The following is a 21,227-nucleotide window of genomic DNA, read 5'->3' on the forward strand; positions in this document are numbered from 1 at the left end:
AATTCTCGCGCAATATGAAATGATCTGCTTTTTACAATAGATACGATAATAAATTCGTATTTAAAAGTAGATATTGTGTGGATTAGTTTAAACCGATGAGAATTTTATGGAAATTAATAATACATAATGTGAATATTAAGGAATCTAGATATTATTGTTGCAACCGAATGATGGTTTTGAATATTCTTGTTACATCGTTTTTTTAATGTAGACCAAATTAATTCGGTTTATGGTTAGAAGAATATATCCATAATAATCAATGCAATAATTTCGATTTTTTATTGAATACTCCACGAACTTCATCTTCTCCAAGTGTGTACTGTGATTAAGGTATATGGATAATAGTACGGGAGAAATAACAAAAAGTCAATTGCGTCTTATTCTGTTAATGTTACAAGTAAGACTTGTGCAGGCTAACCCAACCACGACAAAAAAGACTAATATATGACACGAGCACGGAGCAACCTAATTTAACACAAAGCATTATTATTACCAATTCAAGTCGTGTTCGTTCATGGACACAGCGTTGATACCATCATATATGTTAATGTTTAGAGTGGTTTCAGGGATCCACTTAAAATGTCTATGTGAATATCTTTGAGCAAACATGATAGATATAGTAAACATGAAGAACAAACATGACTTGAAATGATATAGTGTTGAACTGTTGATCGAAAGGTTTTATTAGAGAATTCACGATGTATACAATATAGAAAGGTTTGATCAATACTATTAAAACAGAAGCAATTTTTATCTACTTACAAATAGTATAGGTTGGACCATTATATTTAATTATACTTTCTATTATTTCTACTCATATCTAATTTAATTGTTAAATATACATCATACCTAAAATTAAGGAACTAACTAACTAATCTATTAATTTTTAAACTAATGAATTTAATTTATATTAATTCGAAATTCAAATAACTAATCAATTATATTTTAGTTATTAATGTAATAAATAATTATATATATATATATATATATATCTATCTATTCATTCGTATATATACAACTATACATTAATCCAAATGCAAAAAAAAAAAAAATTGTTCAAAACCCTCACCAAATACATAAAAATATAATTCTTATAGTTAGAGTATAAAAATATATATAAATATATATTATAAAATAAATATTAATAGTAAGTATATGATGAAACATGTTACTATTAATAGTTTAATGAATATATTTTTTACGGGTTACTCAAACAGACATGTATTATATATATCAAATATAAACTAATTGAACAAATATATTAACACAAATATATCATAAAACATTACATTAACATAAATCGAAGCCAGAGAGTAAGAGTCAATATTTTAATTGCTTAAAAATATAATTATATATATATAAATTATAAAAATTAAGAACAAAATATAATAAAAATATACCAAAATTAAAAAAATAAATATTTACAGTTCTAATGCGAATAATGAAATTAAACTTTAAAATTAAAATAAGCCATAGACAAAATATCAAAAAGTATCTAATAATATGTGAATAACAAAAGTAAACTAACTAAATAAACAATTTTATTTTTTTTGCAAACGTAAATCATTAATTTGTAATAGACATATACACATTAATACATTATTGATACTCAAATCTATTTTATTTTTAGTATGCATCCACTCAAATATTAATCCATCAACAAGATGGAATTTTAGTTGGACTAAAATTGTATTAAAATTGGAATATCAATTTCATAATATATTCTCTATTCATCTGAACGTTTATGAATATATATTACAATACTCTAAATATAATATTAAATCAAACCGGATTACATATTGGGTTATCTATCAGTTCAACCGATAACCAGATCTCGGGTTTTAGCGGTTGTTACGGGTTTTATAGAATTTTTAAACAACAGTTTTTTTTTTTGAAAACTAAAATGGATTACATATGAACCACCGAATTTGGCAATTTAACTGCGGGTCGGGTCGGGTTTCAAAAAATTGAATATAATGTTTCATTTGTAATATCTAAGTGCAGATACAATTAAAATACAAATTTATATCAAATAAATTTGGAATGTTTCGAAAATAATCCCGCGCTTTAAAAGCACGGGTCAAAATCTAGTTATTCTTAAAACATAGACATTTTTGATTTATGTAACAGTTGTTGGCAATGCGGGAGTTACTGTTTTATAGATATGAAAATAAATGATATAACTATTTATTGTAATGACTTTCTAGGGATAGTCCAATTTTTAAAAAATCATACATGAAAAGAAGTTGTGACTTCTATTTTAATAGAATAGATAATATGCCATGTAAGCAAATAGTGCATGAGAATGATGTAATTCAAACTATAACTATGAATCAATCTAAATCCTGTTGCAGAATTCTAAAAGAATGTAGTTGCAAGTCTGAAATCATCGAACATAAATACATTAATAAAGAAAATTGGTGATATCACTTTACGAATTATCATTGTGTTTCCCATCAACATGTGTAACTGAATAATTCATTTGTAGAGGTTTGTACTTTAATATTAGGTGAATTTTGATATTTGACTATGATACTATTTCGGTTTCATGTATCATATTAGTCTTCTGATGTTATTAGAACAGAGACAAATTAAAAAAATTATTGGAATACGTATGTATTACGGGGACAAATGTTATGTGTACCAATAACTGTTGAGCGAAAATATGGGTAACAATAGCATATTACATATAATGTATAAAAGTATTATTGAATAATACTATTATAGAACTTGATTGTTTATAATAAGTTAAGTTAAAAATGAAAAAGTCCAACAACCTTATATAAGTAGATTTTTTAAGACCCCTTCTCTTTTAATAGTATAGATATAAAGTAAAACACAAATAAAATCAACAAAATTTTGTTTTTGTTTTAATAAGATAGATGCATCAAAATAGTAATTTACAAACAAATATTTTATAAAAATAATTTTTAACAAAGAATTAATTATGAAAACCGTGTTACACATACATATTTAAGCAATAAATCGTCTTGTAAACTCTAAAGAGAAATTCTTTTTAAGTTAAAAGTGATGGTGGACATATAAAACCCAAAAGCAATGAAAGCCCAGCCCATACAAAATGACTATTTCTATTAAAAAAGAAAAAAGAAAGAAGCTCGTGCGTCTTGTTTCTAGCTCGAAGTCGAAGAAGATCACTAGGGTTGGTTCCTTTTCTTCGCTGCTCTCCATGGCTAGTTCTTCGAAGAAATCGGCCGCAGAAGCTAAATCATCGGGTAACACTCTCTTACGATTTTTCATATACCCTAATTTTAACAAATCTAGTCTCTTACTCGTATGAAGAGGTTTTTGATTTTACAGGCAAGCGAAAAAAGTCGGAAGATGATTTGGAGCAAGCTAATTTATTGGGTAACACTCTCTTAGGATTTTTCCTCTCCTCTTTTTTTTTGTTTTTCTACCAATAACAAATCCAACTCTGAAGAGGAACTTGGTTTTTTTTTTTTTTCTTAAATAGTGAAGCGCAAGCTGAAAGATAATTTGGAGACCAAACATATGATTCTGAAGAAACATAAGGTAACCTAAGATGCGTATGAATATTTGATTTTTTTTTGGTTCTGCTTGAGTCGCAGCTAATTACACACTTGAATTCGAATTCAGGTTGCTGTAAAAAAGAAAACGATCTTGGTTGGCCGAGTCCCTACCCATGCTGGTATAGCAGATATCATTGATTTCTTCAAAGATGTTGGCCAAGTTGTTCGCGTTCAACGTATTGTGAAACCCTGGCTGAAGGCGAATACTAGAATTGCCTTTGTTAAGTTTGCTTCTTCTAACGAAGCAGAGAAGGTGAGAGAAAGAGAGTAGACCAGTGTATGAAACAATCATTTAACGAAGGTTGCTGATTAAATCTTGTTAATATTGTAGGCTGCCCAAAAGCTTGAAAATTTGCAGATTTTTGGTCAGATTATTGCATCTTACCGTCCTTCACGACTCAAGTAAATTCAATTTACTTAATTAATATTTTACCTGATTGTATTACACACGACTTAACTCTACTATTGTTTCTTTTTAGGTATTGCAAAGATCACATAGTCTGGTAAGAACTTTGATTATTTAGCCTTTTAGTGTTACATGCAGAAATTACAGGTTTTTTTTTTGTTGATATTATAGGAACAAAGATTACCTTCTAGGAAAAGAAGATGAGACACCTTCCAATTTTGTTGAGGTACCTCTTCCTGTTATCTTCATGATATGCCACAAATCTTCTGACGAGACTGCTACGTTTTGTTAAGTCAAAGTTTTCTACTTAAGAGTCGGCCCTCTTTCCTGTTAATTGCAGAGTGTTCTCTTTGTTTCCAATCTCTCTCCTCAGACTAAAATATTTCATATGTAAGATTACCACCTTTAATTCTCCGCTTCCATTGCCTGATAATTTGGATTACTTGAGCCTTAACTCTCCTCTCCGCTTTTTTTACAGCATCGATTACTTCAGTTATGTTGGAGAAGTGGTTACTGTTCGACTTATTGTAAATCCCGAGGGTAGGCATGTGGGCTATGGCTTTGTTGAGTTTGATTCTGCCGATGCAGCACATAATGCGCTCGAACTTATGAATGGTGAATACTTGCTCGATCACATGGTTTTTCTTGATGTGGCTAAGCTACCTCCGTACCGTCTTCTACACCAGTAAGTTTACTTTCCGTTTTATGGAAATTTGTTTCTCTAATTTATATTTTGCTAGAGTTTTAACATCATTATATATTTTTTTTGTTAATTAGGTACAACCTTGCAGAGAAGCTCTGGTAAGGGATTTAATGGTGAAGTTTTTTTCTTTTGTAAACATGGATACATCACTTTGTTCTCTCGAAATTTCAGTTACGAAGACTATCTTCGACGAGCGATCACAAAAGGAAGACTTGATGAAACTTCCTATGAAGAAGAAGAAGGCCTTGATGGAACTCCAAGTTTTGTTGAGGTACTTAAAAGAAACATTTAGCGTTTATTAACATATCTTTCGCTAATAAGTCTAAAGAGATGAAGCTTTAGATTGGCTACTTTTTTGTGTGTGTATTCTCCTTAGAATCGTGGTAACACACTTGGCTTTTAAATTCAGGCAGCTGCTGTAAGACGTAAGACTATATCTGTCGGCAATCTCCCTTGCCCAACTGTAATACGAGATATGTAAGTAGCATCTTTAAATTTCCTCTTCCGTTCTTGGAGCAAGTTTTTTTTCATGACTAATATTTTATCCTCCTTTTTGACAGCATCGATTTATACAAAGATGTTGGACAAGTTGTTCATGTTCGACTTGTTACAGACTGCGAGGGCAACCAAAATGGCATGGGCTATATTGAGTTTGCTTCTGCTAAAGAAGCAGAGAAGGTGAGCCGTAGTGACTTAATTTTTTTTTTTTAAAGTGTACTTTGAAAGTACCACCATTGCTGATTATGTCTTTTATATTGTAGGCGATGAAAGAGAAGTATTTGCATGGTCAAAAATTGTATCCTTATCCGGCTGAGGAATTTCCAAACCTTCCGCGTCCCAAGTAAATCAACATGTAACTCATTGATAAAAATATTTTACGTCACTGCAGAAGACTAACATTTTTTTTGGTTTTTTAATTAGGTATTGCATCGATCACAATGTTTGGTAAGAGATTTAACTATTTGTAATTTAAACTGAAAGTTCTAGGTACATATTTGAGCACATTGTTTTTTTTTTTTTTTTTTTTTTTATCTTCCAGGTACGAAGATCAACTTGGACGAGAAAACCGTTTGATCGATGAGGAATTGGAGGAAGGATTTGGTGAAACTCATGATTTTGCCGAGGAAGTAGCATTAAGAAAAAAGACACTCTTTGTTTACAATCTCTCTCCCAACGTAACAACATGTCAGATGTAAGTAGCAGCACTTTGAATTTCCTCTGGAGTTAGCTTTTTCTGACTGATATTTTGCCTTGCAGCTCTGCTTACTACAAAAATGTTGGAGAAGTTTGCCGTGTTCGACTTGTTGTAAACCGCGAGGGTGAGCATGTGGGCTGTGGCTTTGTTGAGTTTGCTTCTGCTGTCGAAGCAAAGAAGGCGCTGCTGTACGAGAGTAGAGCTCTGAATATTCATATCATTTCTGACGTGGTTGAGATGTCTCCATACCCTATCCGACCCAAGTAAATTGATTTATTTGTTTCTCCAGTTTGTTTGCTAAATAATGTCGTTACATAAAAGACTGATGCTAATAGTCTTTGTTGATTAGGTACAACCTTGCAGAGAAGCTCTGGTAAGGGATTTGATCATTTTACTATTTGCCTTTTGAGTTTCTTTATCCACAGCACACTGGTTCCGTTGGTATACATGGAGAGATAACGAGACTGCTTTTTCAATATTCCAGGAGGAACGAAGAATACCTTCTACCAGTAAGCCTTCCGATAGAAGGAGATTATTTGGAGAAACCGGAGGTGACTAAATTATTCTGCGGTAAGAGGATAACCTTCTCTGACGATGACTGATGGAAGAAGATGAAGAAGCTATCTGGTGTTTTTTAACTTGTGATACATTTCAACTTGATGTTCTAGTTTAGTTATTGTGTTGAGTCTATGTTAAAATATGCTTTAACCTGTGATGTTTTGTTAGATTCAATCTTTCGCATCTTTCACCAAAGTGAAAAAGACCAGTGGTAGAATCATTTATATTAGTTTAATGGCTTAGTCTTATATTTTATGAGCACATTTGCTATAACAAAATAAAATATATATTTTTACGAATTATAGTACAAACATGTAGGAAATAATTATGTGAAGATTAGATTATGAGATCACAAATCAAATTATACACGCAAGTTAACACATTCATTCTAAGTCTAAACATAACTAACTAGTGGTGTGCCTGCGAAATTTGGTGGTTATTTATGTTGACGTGTGTGTGTGTGTTTTTTTTTTTTTTTGCTTAAGATGTGTGTGTGTATGTAACACCCGTATTTTTCGAAATAAAATAAATAAATAAAAAGTCTGAAATCTCCATTTATTACTTCTCTAAAGTCAACTCCAAAGTCGTAAATCCAGATAATATAATAAAACCTGAAAATATCGACAAAATCATAAAAACCGCAAGTCTGAAAAATTAAAGAGATAAAATTCCCAAAGCACCAGCCCAATAGCAATCACTCCTGCTCGTCAGTCTCATCTGAAAAGGTAAAGGAATAGGAGGGGTGAGTAACAGGGGAGTTACTCCGTGAGGTATGGGGATGCTAAACACGCAAACCACTGACTTGAGTAATAGAACTCCCACTATGGAAGTTTAGCTCTAACATGAACAAACAAGACGCCTAAAGCATCACACAACACAAGCAATGCGATGATAGCATATAGCTAGTCCATACACCCCGCATCTCCTCATACGGATATATATATACATACGCTGCGTCGCTAGTACAGTATGTCTCTGTACCCCCGCCCTCCAAAGCTGCGTCGAATGCAAACGTCTCTGCACCCACGCCCCACACAAGCTGCGTCGCTAGCCCAGACGTCTCTGAGCCCCCGCCCACCAAAGCTGCGTCGCTAGTCCAGACATCTCTGGACCCCCGCCCACTCACATAGTCCCTACTCATAACTATGTATACATACATATATATATCGCATTTTTTAACATCACACAATCAAATCAACGGTTGAATCCTCTAGACCCTTAGTTCCAATTTACAATGAATGAACTAACTAACAATCAAGACTCAAACAGACTCAATTCAAACAGACGGATCATGATTCGAAATCTAAACTAACATAGGGAGAATTCTACACTGGTACGGGATTTACGGAATAGACCCTCACCTTTGCCACGGGTTCTAAAGAACCTGAGAAGCACAGAATAGCCCTTGATGGCTCTATCACAGCAACTCCGAAAATCTGAAAATAAATGAGTATGATGATTTTGCCAGAACTGAACCCAAGAGAAAACAGATGCATAACTCAAGAACTGACCGTTAACTTTTCAATCCCTCCAGTAAGAATGTAGCCCTAGATGTCCTATATCCGTAGCCACCGGTTTTACTCCGATCGGACACCATCTGATTAATCAAATTAGCTTCGTCTCCAGACTGGTCGCAAACGTAGACTGCACCAACACCTCTCACGAAAACAAGCATAACTCTCAGTAAATAACTCGGAATAGCGATCCGCTTGCAGGAGATGATAGATAAGAGAATTAAATACTTACTGACAAATTTCCAGACTGAAAGATTTTGTTTCCGTAGACCTTTTCTCACTTACACCGAGACTGGTCGGAACTGTCTCTGCAACTCAACAGCTTTATTCTTCGCCAAGAAGAACGTCAATAACTTTCTACCCGTACGTCGAATTGACGATCGGATAGATGATCTGAAAAGCTGGGATCTAGATCTTTCCAATGATATCTCGCCCGTTCCCTGGTTCCTTCTGTATCAACGGTAAAACGCTGATGAAGTTGACTGTTCGCGGATCCGATCTGTAGATAACAGTCCCAAAGAAACAATCATAACTCTTAGATAAAAATTCCCAATGACGATCTGCTTTCTGATACACATAGATCTACGAGTGTAGAACATAACCTCAAAATTTAGCTTCGAAATACTCATATTTGATCGATCGTTCTTCTGTTCTCCCAAAACGTGTCTGCTGAGCTCTAACCTCTCTTTCTGGATGGTGGGATGGCTTCTCTTTCATGGTGGCTATTTGTGGCTGTTTCAGTGATGTTCCGGCAGGGCTTTGCCATCCCCAAAAGTCTCTGTCATAGGCCACCACGAAATTCCATCTTAAATAAGAAAACTTTAGGGTTTTCTGCAATGTAATTGGGTCTTACTGGGCTAAAGTTTTCTGGGCCGAGATTTGGGTCGTTACAATTCTTCCCCACTTACAAGGAATTCGTCCTCGAATTCAAATCCTGAGTCGGCTGTCCAATACCGTCCTAAAAAAAAAAATTCGGATAGTCAATCCTCATTTGAATTTGATCTTACTTGCATCACGCCATGGAAGTTTGATACACTGCTGATAAAATAACTCCAATCAACTGCTCCAAAGTCCCAAGGCCATCTGTCTCTCCATCGACAGTAATGGCAAATAATCTGAGACTAGAAAATATCCCAGTAAACTCATGAACCTCTTTGATTCCTGATACGTCGCTCATGTGCCTATCCAAGGCATTTGTCACCTGGTTTTCTTTACCAGATGGTATGCAATATCCAAACTGTAGCCTGCTAACAACTCAATCCAACTGCACTGTCCAAGTACAAGTTTTAATGAATGAAGATAGATTTCAGACTTCAATGATCCCAGAGAATCTGAATTTTCTTCCTATACAATTACAATCTCCAAAACTATAACGCAAATACCACCGCAGCCACTACGAATCACGAATAGGGTAGTGTGTCTCATGAGGTCTCAACTGATGCAATGTATATAAAATGACCTAATCCTCATGCATCAATACACAATCCGCAAATGCTCATCATGCTCCCTCTACTCCAAGAATAACTCAATGGGGTCGTCGATGAGTACAATCGCACAATTGTCCAAGTGTTCGCGAAAGACATCATTCATAAGCTTCTCAAATGCTATCGTTGCATTCGTCGATCCAAAATGATATCACCAAAACTCATAATATCCATAACGTATACGGAAACCCACATTCCGTACATACTCCTCAACTATAGCAATTTGATGATGTCCTGATGCCAAGAAAACCTTCGAGAACCATGAACCTCCATGCAGCTAATTCAACAAATCATCAATATGATGGTTACCATGTTCAAGTCTATGTAGTCGATACAAAACTTGAAACTCCCATCATTTTTTTTTCTTTACAAACAACACTGGTGCTCCCCACGGCAAATTACTCGGCCTGATAAATCTCTTGTCTGATGAATCTTCCATATGTCTTTCAGCTCAGCCATCTCTGCTGGCACTTATCGATATAGAACTCCTGAATCCGGTGCTGTCCCTGACTCTAACTCGATCGTAAGAACATCTCCTCTGGCTGGTGACGGCCCTTCCAAAGGCCTCAAATACATCTTCATACTCTGAGATAACTAGAAGATCCTGCAACTCATGTTGACCATCAAAATGATCACCAAAATCCATTTACTCCCCATATCCAATAACTCCTCTTCATGTAGCATGTATGCGAATAAAATCTGCTCTGCTCTAGAAATATGAACTCTTGCCCTCGGGCAATCCAACAGTACTCGATGTCGTGATAACCAGTCCATCCCAAGAATGATATCGCAAAACACAATTCCATCTCTGACGAGTCTCTGAACCAATCAGCCCTCCAAGCATAACTAGTACACCGCAATCAATATAAATAGCCCCCAACGTTCCTATGTCAGCTGTCCAAACTGACACATCTCTGAAACGATCAACACTGCCAAAAACTGGAAAACATACCAAGCGTAACTCCAATATCACACAACGCAAGCTGTCGCACCCCCATCCAAAAGCGATCCCCACGAGTTTACAAAATAACCATGCCTCCAAGGTAGTAAATATACTCATACACACGAATAACACATGCCAACTCATGGCTCACATCTCATACCATATAATCTCCAATAACAAAAACTCGTGGAGCGATGGTTTAAAGTTAGGGTGGCGGCAACAATGTCACATATCCACATGCAGACAATCTCCGAACACTGCTGACGAAACTAATATACACCTGAGCAATCTGTCGAGCTGTGACATCATCCATCTGTCGAACATCTGCCTGAAACCCTGTTAGCTAGAGAACAGATGACGATGATAACCTCATCGTCAATAAAAAGACACTTGGGTTAGAAGTTTCTGAACGGAAAGGTGCTGTATTTTTCTTTTTCTTAAAACTCTCAAATCCCCAGATTCAAAAATTTTTAAAACCGATTAAGCCGAATTAAAACCGAGTCAAAACCACGTCCCAATAAATCGCCATCCCGGGTCAGAGCCGGGACGGAACCCCGCTCTGATACCAAATTGTAACACCCGTATTTTTCGAAATAAAATAAATAAATAAAAAGTCTGAAATCTCCATTTATTACTTCTCTAAAGTCAACTCCAAAGTCGTAAATCCAGATAATATAATAAAACCTAAAAATATCGACAAAATCATAAAAACCGCAAGTCTGAAAAATTAAAGAGATAAAACTCCCAAAGCACCAGCCCAATAGCAATCACTCCTGCTCGTCAGTCTCATCTGAAAAGGTAAAGGAATAGGAGGGGTGAGTAACAGGGGAGTTACTCCGTGAGGTATGGGGATGCTAAACACGCAAACCACTGACTTGAGTAATAGAACTCCCACTATGGAAGTTTAGCTCTAACATGAACAAACAAGACGCCTAAAGCATCACACAACACAAGCAATGCGATGATAGCATATAGCTAGTCCATACACCCCGCATCTCCTCATACGGATATATATATACATACGCTGCGTCGCTAGTACAGTATGTCTCTGTACCCCCGCCCTCCAAAGCTGCGTCGAATGCAAACGTCTCTGCACCCACGCCCCACACAAGCTGCGTCGCTAGCCCAGACGTCTCTGAGCCCCCGCCCACCAAAGCTGCGTCGCTAGTCCAGACATCTCTGGACCCCCGCCCACTCACATAGTCCCTACTCATAACTATGTATACATACATATATATATATCGCATTTTTTAACATCACACAATCAAATCAACGGTTGAATCCTCTAGACCCTTAGTTCCAATTTACAATGAATGAACTAACTAACAATCAAGACTCAAACAGACTCAATTCAAACAGACGGATCATGATTCGAAATCTAAACTAACATAGGGAGAATTCTACACTGGTACAGGATTTACGGAATAGACCCTCACCTTTGCCACGGGTTCTAAAGAACCTGAGAAGCACAGAATAGCCCTTGATGGCTCTATCACAGCAACTCCGAAAATCTGAAAATAAATGAGTATGATGATTTTGCCAGAACTGAACCCAAGAGAAAACAGATGCATAACTCAAGAACTGACCGTTAACTTTTCAATCCCTCCAGTAAGAATGTAGCCCTAGATGTCCTATATCCGTAGCCACCGGTTTACTCCGATCGGACACCATCTGATTAATCAAATTAGCTTCGTCTCCAGACTGGTCGCAAACGTAGACTGCACCAACACCTCTCACGAAAACAAGCATAACTCTCAGTAAATAACTCGGAATAGCGATCTGCTTGCAGGAGATGATAGATAAGAGAATTAAATACTTACTGACAAATTTCCAGACTGAAAGATTTTGTTTCCGTAGACCTTTTCTCACTTACACCGAGACTGGTCGGAACTGTCTCTGCAACTCAACAGCTTTATTCTTCGCCAAGAAGAAACGTCAATAACTTTCTACCCGTACGTCGAATTGACGATCGGATAGATGATCTGAAAAGCTGGGATCTAGATCTTTCCAATGATATCTCGCCCGTTCCCTGGTTCCTTCTGTATCAACGGTAAAACGCTGATGAAGTTGACTGTTCGCGGATCCGATCTGTAGATAACAGTCCCAAAGAAACAATCATAACTCTTAGACAAAAATTCCCAATGACGATCTGCTTTCTGATACACATAGATCTACGAGTGTAGAACATAACCTCAAAATTTAGCTTCGAAATACTCATATTTGATCGATCGTTCTTCTGTTCTCCCAAAACGTGTCTGCTGAGCTCTAACCTCTCTTTCTGGATGGTGGGATGGCTTCTCTTTCATGGTGGCTATTTGTGGCTGTTTCAGTGATGTTCCGGCAGGGCTTTGCCATCCCTAAAAGTCTCTGTCAGAGGCCACCACGAAATTCCATCTTAAATAAGAAAACTTTAGGGTTTTCTGCAATGTAATTGGGTCTTACTGGGCTAAAGTTTTCTGGGCCGAGATTTGGGTCGTTACAGTGTATGTTAGTAAACGTGTATATATATGTCAAAGACCCCAATATCTACGTAGTGTTTATAATCTTATGAGGACTTTAATATGCTTACGTAATCGTTTATCTTACTGGATATACAAATTGTGGTTTAGTAATAAAATCGATAAAAAAAAAGCACTCAAAACGTTTTTGATAGGTCCTTGGATAGGTCCTTACCCGTTTTTGACTTTTGTAGAATATCCTATTAACCAGCGGTTCTTACCGGTTATGGATTAGATCTACTGTCAAAGGTCTGCTATTTTTTAAAAATATTCACCCTTCTGTCTTTACTCACCAGGTCTTAGAACGTCGTGTAATATTACCCTTCGAGTTCTTCCCCCGACTCGGGTCGGAGGGACCGCCGCCGCTTCTCCTTCCCGCCGGAAACCTTTATGACAACAATACGACAACCTTACCAACCTACTGGCAGACAACCAGACCTTGGATGACTCCTTCACAGTTTGGACCGTTGGACTACTAAGCCTCCTCCCTTCCAACAGACTGCTGTCCTGAAGCTTACCGGTGTCTACGGGTTTGACAAATTTGGGCTGGCTTTCCTCTGTTTCAAGGCTATTCAAGATTCTTAACTACTACTAATCTAGAAGACATCGCCATATATCCTCGGGTGAACTTCAATCTGAACCAGATTTCTTCGGGAACTCAACGTTTGGAGTACTCTTCTCACACCGACAACATTGAGATAGCATCAATCTTCTTGAACAATGCAACGGAGACTATCTTCTTCAGATAAAGGGAAGGCAGTGGCCTTAGAACACCGACCTGCACCTCGCGTTGGACGTGTTCGGGTCTCCAAACCGGACAATCAAATGGACACTAGGAGGCACTCTCTCACACTGATTGGTAGAGTAACTAACCCCTCTGCGCAGAAAGTATGTCTCTTATACCATTCTTCACTGACCACTGGAAGGTCGACATACCACCTATTGGTTCTGACCTTGGAATGGGATTGTTTAAATTCCAATTCGAGCTGGAATCCGATCTACTTACGGTGTTGGAAAAAGGCCCATATCACTATGCTCGTTGGATGATAATCCTGCAGAGGTGGGAACCTACTACCTCTCCTAGCTTTCCCTCAATGATTCTCTTTTGGATCAAGATTCAAGGAATTCTAATTCACCTCTGGACAGAGGAAGTTGCTCGCGGCATAGGCAGCGACTTAGGAACATTCGAAGTGGCAGAAATCACGCCCCATTCTATTCGCATGAGAGTTCATGTTAATGGCATGCTCCCACTTATTAAAACATCTATTATTGAGTATCCAAATGGAGACGAGGTTACTGCCACACTAGTCTATGAAAACCTCGAAAAGCATTGCTTACATTGTGGAAGACTGGACCATGAAATCAGAGATTGCCTTGAGGCGAAACATCAAAACAAAGAGCGCCTTCCAGCTCAGAAGGACTCTCAAAAAAGTCTTACTTCAGTTACCAACAAGGAAGGAACTAAACATGCGGAACACAACTACACTGGAGGCCCAAATCGACACTCCCCTTGAAGGGATAACCGATACAGACCATACTCCATAAATGATCAACCAGACCGAGCTGATCACTCCAGTGGTAGATATTCGATCCAGCGCTTCCAACACCAAAAGAACTACCAAAGAGACAGCCTCCCAAACAACAGACATGGCAGGGACTGGTCCCATGGAAACGTTGAGAATACATCTCACCGCAGAAACCCACCTACACACAAGGAACGAGGTACATTTAGTGGGGATTCCCACTCAACAGCTGCTCCTAGGGACATGGCCTTTTCAGAGCACTAAAGTCGAGACCGTAATTTATACCCGAGGTCGCCTCGCAACAACTCTCCGCAAAATAACCAAAGAGCTCTGGAATCTCGCCTCTCTCCACCTGCAACGGGCTCCCCGGGAGAGGGAATTGACTCTCCTCACTCAAGAAGCTGTGGGAACCGAAATTCGCACTGTCGATTTCCGTTTAAATAAGGAAACTAGGAAAACCCTAACTTCCCAGAGGACCCGGATATCTGTTAATTACCACACGTCAAGCAATCAGAACACGAGAATAACAACGGTAAAAATAAGAAATCGAAAAGAGAGCAAAGTAGATCTTATTCCGAATCTGCGTATGAGCGTTACAACAAGGTATAAGCCTGGGCTCGAGAGCTGTCGGCGAGATTCCTAGTTCTAGCAACCCTAAGACGGCTAAACCTAATTGAGTCGCAGCTCGAAATAACAAAAACGGAAAGTTGCCTAAATCGCTCTAAGTGCAAAGTTGCTCTGAAAAAGTTCTCCCCCTCTGCTCCTCGCCTAGGACTCCTTATATACTAGCTCGAAGGTCGGTTTACGTTTTTACTCTTCTGCCCTTAAGCCGTCATAGCAAAAAATGGAGATATTCCATTTTTCCCGATCTTCACAATTATCTTCAAAACTTCCGTATTTATCCGCGGAAACTTGACATTTATCCTTCCTCGTGGGCCAAGCGTGAACCATGCTGTGGTTCACGGGCTTTTGATTAGGAAAAATCGTAGGATGGGCCTCGAGTCGTGTTTTAGGTCCCTTTGGGCCGTCTTCCGACTCGACACGTTTACTACGAGTTTTCCGCGGTTTCTAATCGAAGTTTGATCGATGGATTAGAATAGCGGGAAACATGGACTGAGCTTGCCACGGTCTTCGGGAGATAGCATTCGAAGGTTTGACGAGAATGCAAGGACTGGTGTCGTATCGCTGTTCGGAAAGGTTCAATCGCTACACCGCGACCGATCGCTACGTAGCGACCGAGCTTGGCTCGAGCTCGGTCGCTACGTAGCGACCGAGCGGGACGATCGCTCGGTCGCTACGTAGCGACCGAGCTTGGCTGAGCTCGGTCGCTACGTAGCGACCGAGCGGGACCGAGCTCGGTCGCTACGTAGCGACCGAGCGGGACGATCGCTCGGTCGCTACGTAGCGACCGAGCGGGACGATTGCTCGGTCGCTATGTAGCGACCGAGCTTGGCTGAGCTTGGTTGCTACGTTGCGACCGAACTTGGCTCCGGTTTGGTTCGAATCTCAAAGGATACTTCTTCGTAAAAACCTCGTATAGGTTATTTTTACGAAAATTACATCCCTTCTTTTACTAACTCTTTCGGAAATACGATCTCCGAGGATTTTCGAGTGGTAATTCCGTCGTGACCGTTTTTGACCCCAACAGTTAGCCCCCCAGCCCGTTAGGATCATGCATCGTAGGATCCTAGCGTGCGGTTAGGCATGTTTGGCAAGTTAGGCGTGATGGGTGGAATTAATATCCGAAAGTCCGAGCTTGAATAGTAAATCCTCATGTCTTATAAGAAGAGAGGTAACTTGTTCCATAATTTTTTCACTTTCTTGTTTTTCTCTAAGATCTCTAAAAAAACTTTCTATCTTTCTTTCCACCCTTTTCCTCTATTCTCTCAAGAGAAGTGCAAAGATGTCGAGCAAGAAAAAGATTGCGAAAAAAGGGTCTTCGTCCGCGAGCCCTTACGAAGAGCTCATCGTTCCGAAGATGGAGTTCGTGCCTCACTCGGTGCATCCTGCCGAGAACGAGGCATGGTGGGTTGCTCATTATGGCTCGTTGACCCCTCCCAAGGAGAAGCCATTCCCGATCCTGGTCCATCGTGGAGTCGAGGAAGAGGATGCAAGCAGGACTACCGACGAGTTTCTCGCGACGATGCGGTCGTTCTACCACATCTCGGATGCCGTGGAGTTCCGGGTTCCCTGCCGCGGGGAATGTGCTAACAACCCCCGGAGGGTTACTTTACTTGTTATGAGGCGTTCATAGTGCGTTGTCGCCTCTGGTTCCCCATACCCGAAATTCTCGTCCGAGTGTTGGACCGTTTCGAAGTTGCGATAAGTCAGTTGACACCCCTTGCCATTCAACACCTTATTGGGATCTTGGTCCTAAGCTATGAGCATGGCCTTTCCCTCTCCGTCGATCATTATGAAGCGCTTTTGAGGCTTCAACTTGTCACGGATTCGGATAAGCATAGGTTTGTCCCTCGGAAATTTATGTCGGTGGTTAAGAAGTTCATTTCGAACTTCAACTCGTGGAAGAAGTTCTTTTTCTTTGTTCGTTTGGACGCTGCGTCCGTCGAAGAGAGTTGCATTCCACTGTTCCGAAGGTTGCCGAACAATCGTCCTTTCATCAATCCTCTTGCTCCGTTCCCCGAAGATATCATTTCGGTGAGGGATCTTCTCAGGAATGGTCCCTTCTTCTGGACTTCTTTTACGCCGAAGAGGGTTCGGAAGGCACTGAGATTCGTGCAACCCGGTCCCGCTCTGGATGCGGACACGGGAAGCGACTCCGAACCCGACGACCAGAATCCCGTCGAAGCTCCGACAGCTGTGCCGGAGTCGAGCTCTTGGAAGGGAAAAGATGTCGATCTCGGCGACATAGAGTTTTCGATGGACGACTCTATGCTTCCAGGATGGGATCCGAACCTTGCTTACGGCGACGGGAGCGGTTCGAGCGAGGCTCCTATTCCGGATTTCGATGATTTCTTTGCTGGGCTGCCATCGGGTTTCGATGCTCCTCCTCCTACGAAAGAATCGGCGAGGCCGAGAGTCGTTGCGGAAGGATCTCGCATCATCAATGGGGTTAGTTTTTTTTTTTTTTATCCTATGTATGGATTTGTAACACGCCCATCGAATTTGCAGGGCCTGAGCTTGCTGGGCTCGGCCATCGAGGCGGGTCATAGAGAAGCCATGGTCTACCGCTTTAAAGCGGAGAAAGCGGAGCGGGATCTTGCTCGCGTGCAAGGCGAGATGCTGGAGCGAGAGGCACAGCTTACTCGCGATCATGCGCGGGCTGTTCGTAGAGCGGAGAGGAAAGGCAAAAGAGAAATCGTTGAGGTGATGAAGACTCGCGCATCTCAGTTCCAGGTTGAATACGGGAACCTTAAGAATGCCTTTACCTCGGTGGGCGACTTTCGCGAGTGCCGTGGTTCGGTCGGAGGTCTTTGGCGGACGCAAGCCGACGACTATGTGTTCGAAGAGGAGATGAGCTTGATGAAGAGTGGGATGAGTGACCGTGCCCACGCTGAGGCGCTTATCCCTCCGATCGACGAGAGGATTCAAGGGTTCTGGGATTCCATCCCGGTTTCTCCTGATACCGTGGAGGTCCCGATTGATTTTCACGATGGTGGCGAGGAAGTGGATCGTCCTGCGGATGCGTTTGGTGCTTCGTTGTCCGGGGACTTCGACTTTGGAGTATGAGGGGTGGATCAGTTATCCTTGTTTTCGGCCGAATGTGGCCCTTTGAATTTGGATTTCGTTTAGGCCAAGATGGCCGTATTTGTATTTCCGGGACTGGCCGTTGGTGGCTTTGAATCCCTTGCCGCTTTACGCGGTTTATTTATATGATAAATGTTTTGTTTCGAGTTTTTCCTGAGTAGGGTTGAAGTAAATACGAGTTGTCGTCTCGTATGTAGTTCTAATTAGACGTTCAATCTGTTGGTTCGTTCGTGATTTTCGTAAAAATTTATCTGTCTTTACGATTTTCGAGAGCATTGAGATATGAACGGAGAGGCATGGTTTATGATCTCGTATCTTTTAGATATCATGCCTTGAGATGTTTGAGACCAGAGCGTTGGGTTTAGGGCAAGACCTAGGTTTACTTTCGGTTAAGGTTTGTGCGGTGACTAGCCGGCTATCGTTTTTCCTGTTGCGATTTCTTCCTGACTCGCACCGGTTTAAAGTCCGCGATATGTTCTCGGCTTATATGACTTGTATGGTACGAATCGAGCATCTTCTCAGAATCAACTGGAAGTGCTAAACCAAAATTTCGGATTTTTGTTGTAGCGCGCTTTTGTCCTTGTGCTGGACGTTTTTAAAGATCAAAAGAGTGATCGGATTGCGTTTGTTTAAGACGGCTGGCGTGTTCGTCGGGGCCAATCGACGAACGGGGTGTAAGGTTTTTGGTGGTCGCGTTTGGACAATTTGTTTAGCATTGTCCTCGAATTTTAACTTTTTGCGACGTCTCGCAGTTATTTTCGAGGATTATGCATGTATTTTTGCGTGTTTGAAAGGTGATAATCTTTCTGATTTTTTGGGCCGGATGAGGCCGCAGACGAGCGTAAACTGAAGCGTAGGCGTTTTCGATAAAAAGACAGTGTGTATTGTAAAACTTTTTTATGTTTCTAAAAACTCGATTACAATAATGGCGATTGTGGGAGTATGCGAGTATACGCACCCACTCCCCCCCCCCTTTTTAGAGAGGGGGATAGCTGAACTCGTCTTTTGACAAGCTGCCTACGTACCCCTTTCGAGGATCAAGCCATCTCGTAGTTCTGTTTCATGCCGCGAGTGTTCTTACTCGGCGGCGGTGTCGCGATGTCCGCCTTGACCGTGTCGATCGTGGCTGGGTCAACGCTATTTTCCGGATGTTCCGGTTGAGTTGTCGCGTGGGCTTCGGATTTATCTCGAGCTTCGACGTCCGATGCGTTTGCGTTGACAGATGATTTTACTTCGTCCTTGTGCGGGGCGCTTTTGGCCGAAGATCGATCTATCTTCGCGCGTTTGCCGTTTGCGGAAGCCGTGATTTGCCTTAACTTATGCTCCGCGAGAAAGCATAGTCGCGACTGTTTTTGGCATCCCCAGATGGCCGCGACTCCGCTCGGTGTTGGGAACTTGAGACCCAGGTGGTAAGTTGACGGAACTGCCTGCATGGCGTTGAGCCATGGGGTTCCCATGATCACGTTGTAGATAGCGGGATGGTCGACTACCGCGAATTCGACGATTTTCGTGATCTCCTTGGCCATGACTGGCAATTGGATCGATCCGAGAGTCATCGACACTTCGCCTGAAAAACCCGTGAGTGGTTTTGGCGTTGGAATTACTTCTCCGAGTTCGATACTCATCCGCTTGAGAGTGTCGCGGAAGATTACGTTGACCGTGCTTCCCGTATCGACGAGTACCCTTCCGACTTCTAAATCTCGTATGACGAGATCTATGACGAGCGGGTCGCAGTGAGGTTGGTCGATACCGCCGGCTTCTTCCTCTGTGAAGGTGATCGAGCAACTTTGGCCGTCTCGAGGAGGAGACCATGTAGGCCAATTTGCGCTTGATTCTGCCTTCCGTTGGTAAGCCTTGATGGCCGACACGGTATCGCCGCAGTATTGAGATCCTCCGATGATCATATTGACTCTGCGACGATTGTTATCGTTCCCTTTGTCATCCGGCCTCCTACCGCGTTTATCCCCAGTTGGTTTCGTTGAGGGGATTTTTCAGCGGGCGGATTTCTGTCCGTTTTTGGGGCCGATCAGAATCGAGGATGAGATCCTTGACGCTAGTTACCTCCGAAAGCTCTCCAGCGAGCAGCTTCGCGGCCAGTCTTGCTCCCAAGACTTTGCAATTGGTCGTGGAGTGTCCTCGGGATTGGTGGAACTCGCAGAAGGTGTTCTCGTCGTACCCTTGATTGCGAGTCCATGTGTTGCCCGTGGTCCGGCCTTGATCCGAATTGATCGCATAGTTATGCGCCCCTTGGAGATCTTCCCCCTCGTGATGGACGTACTTGTCGTTACGAGAGTTCTTCTTTTTCCCCTTCGGATCCGCGTCTTTCGAGGATGGTCTTGCCGGCTTATGTTTTTGCGATAAGACTTTAGTTTCTTCCTCGACTATGATGTAGTCCGTTGCTTTGTGGAGGGCGTCCTGGATCGTTCGCGGTTTGTCGAGAGTTATCCATTTTCTGAATTTCGACTTGTACCAGAGCGTCTTTCTCAGCGCGTCGATGGCCACTTTGTCGCTTATCCCGCTGACCCTGGACATTATCAGCTTGAACCGACTGATAAACTCGCGGAGGGGTTCGTCTTCCCGCTGAGAGAGACTCCAGAGGTCAACATCGGAGGTTTCCCTGTCTATGAATACGGAGTACTGTTTGAGGAATTCCGATGCGAGCTGTCGAAAACTCCCGATGGTGTTGCGACGAAGGCGTGCGAACCATTCGAGCGCTGCTCCTTCAAGATTTTCGACAAACAAGCGGCAATAGCCGGCATCCTTTTCGCCGTCCTTCAGTCTTGCTCTTCCCATCGCGATATGGAAAGCCTGAAGGTGCGCTTTCGGATCGGCCGTACCATCGTACTTTGGTACTTTGATTTTTCCCGGATCGGACACCCTCATGTCCGAAATGCGGCTGGTAAAGGGGGTCTTTCGAGCTCCTTCCAGCAGTCGATCGATCTCGGGGGCAGCACTAGTAGCATGATGGATTTGAGACTTTACGGCTCTCACTTCTGCCGCAGTCTTAGTGATGTAGTCGCGAAGATCGCGGATATCCGATGTCTCGTCAGTGGATTTCCGAGCCTGTCGGCGCTTACTGCGAGTGAGCTCGGTTTGCCTTTCGGCCAGCTCCTCTTGTTCGTTCCAATAGGCGACTTCTTCTTCTTCCGT

The 21,227-nt window shown here is 41.3% G+C and overlaps 1 protein-coding gene and 2 long non-coding RNA genes across 3 annotated transcripts; 1 reads left to right on the top strand and 2 right to left on the bottom strand.

Moving 5' to 3' along the window:
• The first annotated feature begins 3,064 nt into the window (after nucleotides 1–3,064).
• On the top strand, nucleotides 3,065–6,658 carry LOC125599353 (polyadenylate-binding protein 2-like). Its single transcript, XM_048772739.1, has 19 exons — nucleotides 3,065–3,233; nucleotides 3,319–3,366; nucleotides 3,473–3,531; nucleotides 3,616–3,801; nucleotides 3,880–3,950; nucleotides 4,028–4,051; nucleotides 4,126–4,180; nucleotides 4,295–4,344; nucleotides 4,433–4,639; nucleotides 4,732–4,755; nucleotides 4,829–4,928; nucleotides 5,067–5,134; nucleotides 5,218–5,335; nucleotides 5,419–5,498; nucleotides 5,579–5,602; nucleotides 5,697–5,849; nucleotides 5,915–6,115; nucleotides 6,202–6,225; nucleotides 6,337–6,658. Exons 1-19 carry the CDS (start codon nucleotides 3,080–3,082, stop codon nucleotides 6,452–6,454), a joined length of 1,764 nt encoding a protein of 587 aa, XP_048628696.1. The 5' UTR covers nucleotides 3,065–3,079; the 3' UTR covers nucleotides 6,455–6,658.
• Nucleotides 6,422–8,266, bottom strand: LOC125599354. Its single transcript, XR_007333144.1, has 4 exons — nucleotides 8,157–8,266; nucleotides 7,922–8,066; nucleotides 7,772–7,846; nucleotides 6,422–7,127 (listed from the first exon to the last, which is right to left on the bottom strand). It is a non-coding gene; the product is annotated as an uncharacterized LOC125599354 (long non-coding RNA).
• A 2,757-nt stretch (nucleotides 8,267–11,023) lies between these two features.
• LOC125599355 lies at nucleotides 11,024–14,828 on the bottom strand. The gene is made up of 5 exons (XR_007333145.1): nucleotides 12,543–14,828; nucleotides 12,172–12,439; nucleotides 11,938–12,081; nucleotides 11,788–11,862; nucleotides 11,024–11,141 (listed from the first exon to the last, which is right to left on the bottom strand). It is a non-coding gene; the product is annotated as an uncharacterized LOC125599355 (long non-coding RNA).
• Between the last annotated feature and the right edge of the window lie 6,399 nt (nucleotides 14,829–21,227).

The sequence above is a fragment of the Brassica napus genome, unplaced genomic scaffold (genome assembly GCF_020379485.1).
Source record: "Brassica napus cultivar Da-Ae unplaced genomic scaffold, Da-Ae ScsIHWf_1842;HRSCAF=2478, whole genome shotgun sequence".
Lineage (NCBI taxonomy): Eukaryota > Viridiplantae > Streptophyta > Magnoliopsida > Brassicales > Brassicaceae > Brassica > Brassica napus.